This window comes from Ornithorhynchus anatinus, chromosome 4 (assembly GCF_004115215.2).
Source record: "Ornithorhynchus anatinus isolate Pmale09 chromosome 4, mOrnAna1.pri.v4, whole genome shotgun sequence".
NCBI classification, from domain to species: domain Eukaryota; kingdom Metazoa; phylum Chordata; class Mammalia; order Monotremata; family Ornithorhynchidae; genus Ornithorhynchus; species Ornithorhynchus anatinus.
Genome location: NC_041731.1, coordinates 24,336,680 through 24,342,426, shown reverse-complemented (window position 1 = coordinate 24,342,426; position 5,747 = coordinate 24,336,680). Strand labels below are relative to the sequence as shown.

Genomic DNA, 5,747 nt, shown 5'->3' with positions numbered 1-5,747 from the left:
TAGATTTCTTTGGTTGTACAAATTTCACTAGTTACAGTCTTGATGCTAATTTCCCCCAGAGTCTAGTGAGGCGGGACAGAGGGTCAGACAGAGCTTCTCGGAAACACACAGACATATATGCTCTCACATGTGCATCCACACTCTTCCATGCACACACTCAGGTATGCACATACACACTCCCATGCAAACACACTCACACAAGTGTACATATGCACGAGCGTGCACGCACACACACACACACACAACACACACGCACGCACGCACAGTTAGTTACCAGGACTGAACCATCTCCCCAAACTCCTGTTAAAAGGCAAAACACTAAAACCGGGTTAAAAAAGGGCAGGGGTAGAGGCGGAGGCGGGGTGTCCCAGCCTCCAGCCCTCCTATCCTAGAAAAGTAAGAGCAAATACACTGATCCATTCACAAAGACCCAGCGATCAGGAAGGAAGCCTTGGGCCTGCCTGCCCATCCACCCATCCGCCTGTCCATCCATCCGTCCAACCGTCCTTACGGCCCCGGGGCTGCGCTCTTCTGTGATCTTGGACGACGGCGGGGCCCTGCCAGCCAGGACACTTTCCCCGGCCCCCTGACTCTCTACCGCCCAGCTCGTCTGCACCGTCCAGCTGCTCCTCTCGGGCTCCGTCGTTCCCTCTGCCCCTCCCCATCCGCCCCTTTCCTCCCTCCCTCCCTCCCCCACTTCCCTCCCCCCCACCCGCCCAACACCTGCTCGCCCCTCCCCTCCCCGTCCCAGGCCTCGGGGGGCCGGGAACCCAGTCACTCAGCACCGACGCGAGGGCCGGGTCTGGCCCCCTGCCCTCTCCCTCAGCTCCCCACCGGCCAGAGCTCCAGAGAGGGACTGGGGCTGGGGCTGGCACGGCCCAGCCAGGCCGGGGCCCAGGGGAGCGGGCCACAGCTGCTCGTGGTCCGTGGGGTGGCCCCGGAGCGGGCGGTGGCCGGCTGGGGGTTGTGGTGGCGTCCCGGGCTGTGTGGCCCTATGTGGGGACAGCGGTGTCCAGTGTGTGCTGGTGGCTGTACATGCCCGACTCCTCCAGGGTCGGCCGTCTGGGGAGGGTGGCCTCCTGCACCCCCAACACCTGCTCCACCTCCCCGTCTTCCTGACGGCCTGCGAGGGGGAGGCGCAAGTGGGAGGTGATCGGCAAGTGGCCGGCCCAAAGGCCTTGACCACGCGCCGTGCTCCGCGCTGGGTGGGACTGAGGGAGAGGAGTGGGCTCAGCCACCCGGGGTACTCAAGGCTGGTCCATCAGGGAGCAGAACAGCACAATCCAAGTCCACCCTCGGCCCCAGCCCAGAGGAACTCACTAGAGCCGGCGGGGTCGTCCAGGAAAGGCAGCTGCTCAGCTAGGTCTGGGGACTGAGGGGAGACAGAGACTGTCAGAGACGACCTCCTCCCCAGAGGGATAGTGGGGTGGGTGGGGAGGAGTAACGGAGGGAGAGGCAGCGAGGCCTGGAACTGGTCAAGTGGGCAGAGCAGAGGCCCTGCCCCCTGCCCTTCCCTTTCGGGGCCAGCAGTCGCCACGGCAGACGGGCAGGGGGCGGGGCCTCATAGTGCATTAGGCCATTTCCAGCCACAGCAACGAAGACACCTGCCACCCTGAGGGTCGGAAAGAAGATGAGCGGGCAGAAATGAGGAGCGGGATAGACACACTGAGCGGCCAACCGCCCCCGTCCCCGTCCGGTCCCTGGCTCCACACCCCCCTAGAGGCCCGGCTCAGGGGACCCGGCCGGAGGGCCGAGCGGGGCGGTACCTGGATCCCATACACGGGCTTGGAGGAGGGAAGAGCCGCAAACGCTCTGTAGTCAAACTTCTTCTCAGACAGGGACTGGTGGTGCGGCGAGGGGGGTCAGAGCCAGGGGTGGGAGCAGCGGGCGGGAGTGGAGGGGAGACCAGGGGAGGAAGGGACAGGACAGGAGGTGACAGGAGAGATGGGAGTGGGGGGGAGAGAGAGAGAGAGAGAGAGTGAGCAGAGAGCACAGCTTGGAGTCTGGACGGGGACCAGCCTGCAGCGGGGAGCGGAGGACCCCTGGATGGAGTGAAAGGGGGAGCCTCAGGGGAGGACAGACTGATTCATTACCTGGGCCCCAGCTTGACCCTGCTAGCCCCAGCCCCAGGGTCTTCTGGGAAATAAAAGGATGGGGCCTGATGTTGGACTGGAGATATCGGGGAGAGCTCAGGGGTGGGTCTTCAAGCCAGGAGGCGGGGGTTGGGGTCGGGGGGAGAAAAGGCCATAGTGAGGATCAGGTGAACAGGCCCAAGCCCAGGAAGGAGGGCCCAGGGTTTCAAGCTGGGAAGAGTGCGGGCCAAGAAGACATAGCAGCTCAGGGAAGAATGGGCTGGGAGAAGAATCACACGTGAGCACAACAGGAGGCTGGAGGCCATGGTGTGTGTGGGATCAGAACCTGGGGGGAGGTGCAAGGTGGTCTCTAAGCTGGGTCAAGTGGGGTAAGCTTGCCCGGGGTGGGTAGGAGTCTTGGGACCTGAGGAGACAGCTGGAGAAGACACGGAGGTGGAGCCTGGGCGTGTGATGAGTGTTAGAGAGAAGGGACCATCGTAAGGAGGGCTTGGGGGGAATGTGATTAAGTCTGTCAGTCGGTCAGTCAACATTCCCGCGGGCCCCACCCAGGGCCAGGCAGCTGTTTACTGCCATCTTCCGTAAGGCTCCCGGAGCCATGTTTCTGGTGACCGGGAAGGGCCCGGAGCTGGGACAGGCAGACTGGCCAAGGGAGAAAGAGAAGCTCAAAGCAACAGAAGGAGCAGGGTGCTGAGGAGGACTGGGGGTGCTGAGGTGGGGCAGGCCCACAGCCCCCAACTTACCAGCCGGCCGGGCGAGGTCACTGTCCTGGGGCTGAAATCTGGGAGGGGAGACAGAGGTAGGCAGAGGGATCAACCACCAGAGAGATGCTGGGCCCTGCTGCCCTGACTGGGGTCACCCCCTTTTCCCCCTCCCTCTCCGCCCCCCCCAGCCCCTCCTCACGGCCACTCTAAGCTCCCCTCACCTTCCAGAGGTGTTGGAGAAGGGGTGGGGGCAGGAGACGGTGCCTCGGCCAGCTGGCCCAGGGGACTTCGCTTCCTCCCTTCCTTGGATTTGGCGATGACCATCTGGGCCTTGAGGGCGTCCTGCTCCAGAGATTTCATTCTAGAGGGGAAAGAGAGGGGGCCCCGGGTTCAGCCGAGCTCCTCCCTGGCCCCAGAGACCGGTCCCTTGGGGGCCGCCCCCGCCCCCATCCAGCACCCACTGCTCTGGCTGGGGCCTGGCTCTGGCCGAGGGAAGAAGAGACAAATCAGCCCCCATCTGACACCTCCCGCCCCGCCTCCGGCAGGCCAGACAGACAGGGGCGCAGGACGGATCGCACATCTCGGAGGGGTGGGGGCCGGCTCAGATCCAGGCTGTGGGGGCTGCACGAGCGGCCGGGCCGGGGGGGGGGTCTTGGGGCTGCCCCCGGGTCCCTTGCCTGTCCACCCCCCTCCCGCCCCAGTGGCCGGAGCCGGGACATGCAGCCGGGAGCCGGAGCCGGAACAGGAGCCAGGCCCACCTGGGGGGGCCTCCTGCCCCTGACAGTCCCCCGGGGCTGGACACTGGCCCCTGCCGGAAGCGGTACAGCTTTCTGGACAGATCCTGCTTGTCCAGTTTAACACCGGTCTCCAGGACAGAGGGTCTGCGGCGGGGGCGGGGGGTGGAGGGGCATGGTTTAGGGGGAAGGGGGACAGGAAATGGAGAGGGGTGGGGAGGGGAGACAGAAGACCCAGTCACCAGTCCCACAGTGGAATCGAGGGGGTGGGAGAGAGAAACAGAGTGAGGATTTAAGGGAGTGGGAAAGGGAGACATGCGGTTAGGATGGGAGAGGTGTGGGGTGGGGAGGGGGAGGAGAGGGACCCAGCACAGAAAAATCAAGCAAGACCACCCCACAGCCCCTCCCCACTCATCACTCATTCATTCATATACTCATTCATTCGATGGTATTTATTGAGCACTTACTGTGTGCAGAGCACTGTCCTACCAGTTGGCCCCAGCCGCCACGTGGCAGCTGGATGGCCAGGGTACTGCCCCCTCCCTCATTTCCCCTCCAGCCCCTGGCTCGGCTCCCCAGGACTCCTGGGGCTGACAGACTGCTCCGCCCCCACCAGCCCCCAAATGTAAATGGCAAGTCAAGGCCACCGCCACCACCTCCGTGGCATCTTCGCTGCTTCCTCCTTTCTGGACCTTGCCCTAGCCAGGTCTCTGCCTGTCAGATGAGGCCCAGCCACGAGCGGCTCCCTAGCCCAGGACAATTCCGGCAGAAACATCGGGAGGCCATCCTGGGCCAGATGGTTCCCGTGGCCGCTGGGCCGTCTGTTTCCCAACTGGCCGGGGAGCTCCGTGAAGGCGAGGACCGTGTCAGCCGGCCCACCCCCTGGCCAGCTGGGGGTCGAGCTCGGGGCCCAGGGAAACAGGCCAGGGCTCTCCTACTGCACCACCCCCACACCCGGCTGTTATGCCCCGGGGCCAGGGCGGGGGCGGTCTGTCCTGGCCTCACCTTGCCGCTCTCCACAGCGCCCGTTTCTCAGCTTCCAGAGCGCGGCGCTCGGCTGGAGACAGCTCCTTGTTCCCAGCCCCAGCCCCTACCAGCTCCGGACTCTGCACCCGCAGACGCTCCTGCGCCCGCCGCTCAGCCTTGGCCGTCCTCACTGGGGCGCCCGCTGGAGACACGGGGCTCAGCCTGCGGGGGCAAGAGCGAGGGGGCCTGCTCAGCCCACGCCCACCTGCCTGCTTGCCCACCTGACTGGATCCCTCCGTGCCCGACCACCCTTCTCCCCTGGACTCCAACCTCCAGGGGTTCCTGCCTGAGTGTGTCTGCCCTTGGCTGTGTCTGCCCTTGGCTGTGTCCTGGCCCTTGGGCAGCTGGAGGGTCCTGGGGGGCGTTGAGGCTCACGGATAGAGCCGTCCCCGACTGAGGCCCTCATGAGGCTCCTCCTAGCCTACTCACCCAGAGCCCTGGGCGGAGGGCTCCCGGTCATCCAGTGGCTCCAACTGGAACTCCATTCCCTCGATTGCTGTGCTACCCAGGCTGGGCCCATCGGTCCTCTCGGCCGCCTCCTCTTCCTCCTCTTCCTCTTCCTCCTCCAGCAGTTGCTCCCGTTTCTGTTGGAGCTTCCGGGCTTGGGGGGTGGTTGGGTAGGTGAGGGAGGGGACTGTGCTGGAGACTGACCCATGCATGGCCCCGCCTAGGCCCCACTCCCAGACCAAACCCCAGCCCTACCTTCTTCTTCCTTCATCTTCCTCAGGTCATCCTCTCCTACCAGGTTCACCCGCTTTGGGGGGCCTCCAGTGGCTGGCGCCTTCCCCTCCATCTCAAAGTATTTCTGCCGCTCACGGAACGACAGTCGCTCAGGGCCGGGGGGCGCAGCCGCAGACCCCGCCTTGGTGGGGGGGGAGGGAGGTCAGGCAATCTCAGGGCCACTGGGCTCCCTGCGTCCCCAAACCAGAGTTCTTGTGGCTTCTTTTCCTCCTACCCCACCCTGGGCCAAAGCCCCTCCAGGCAGCCTGGGGGAACGGAATAAGGTGAGCAGAGAGCAGCACCTGAGTAGGGATGAGGGGTTGCCACTGAGATCACCCCTCCTCTGGCCTCAGGAAGCAAAGAGAGACAGACAGACAGACAGGCAGATGGGCAGACGGACAGACGAACACGCAGTCTGGGCCTCCTAGGGGCAGGACATGGCTTTGCCCCGTGGCTGAATCCCGTGACCCTCC

At 64.6% G+C, this 5,747-nt stretch overlaps 1 protein-coding gene across 1 annotated transcript in view; it reads right to left on the bottom strand.

Moving 5' to 3' along the window:
- Positions 1–720: 720 nt before the first annotated feature.
- The window catches only part of SCRIB (scribble planar cell polarity protein), a 42,936-nt gene continuing 37,909 nt past the window's right edge, over positions 721–5,747 (bottom strand). The window contains 8 exon segments of the mRNA XM_039911967.1: positions 721–1,123; positions 1,321–1,372; positions 1,767–1,841; positions 2,834–2,871; positions 3,016–3,155; positions 4,534–4,716; positions 4,984–5,155; positions 5,257–5,416. Of these exon segments, the coding sequence (XP_039767901.1) occupies positions 993–1,123; positions 1,321–1,372; positions 1,767–1,841; positions 2,834–2,871; positions 3,016–3,155; positions 4,534–4,716; positions 4,984–5,155; positions 5,257–5,416 (951 nt within the window). The 3' untranslated portion in view covers positions 721–992.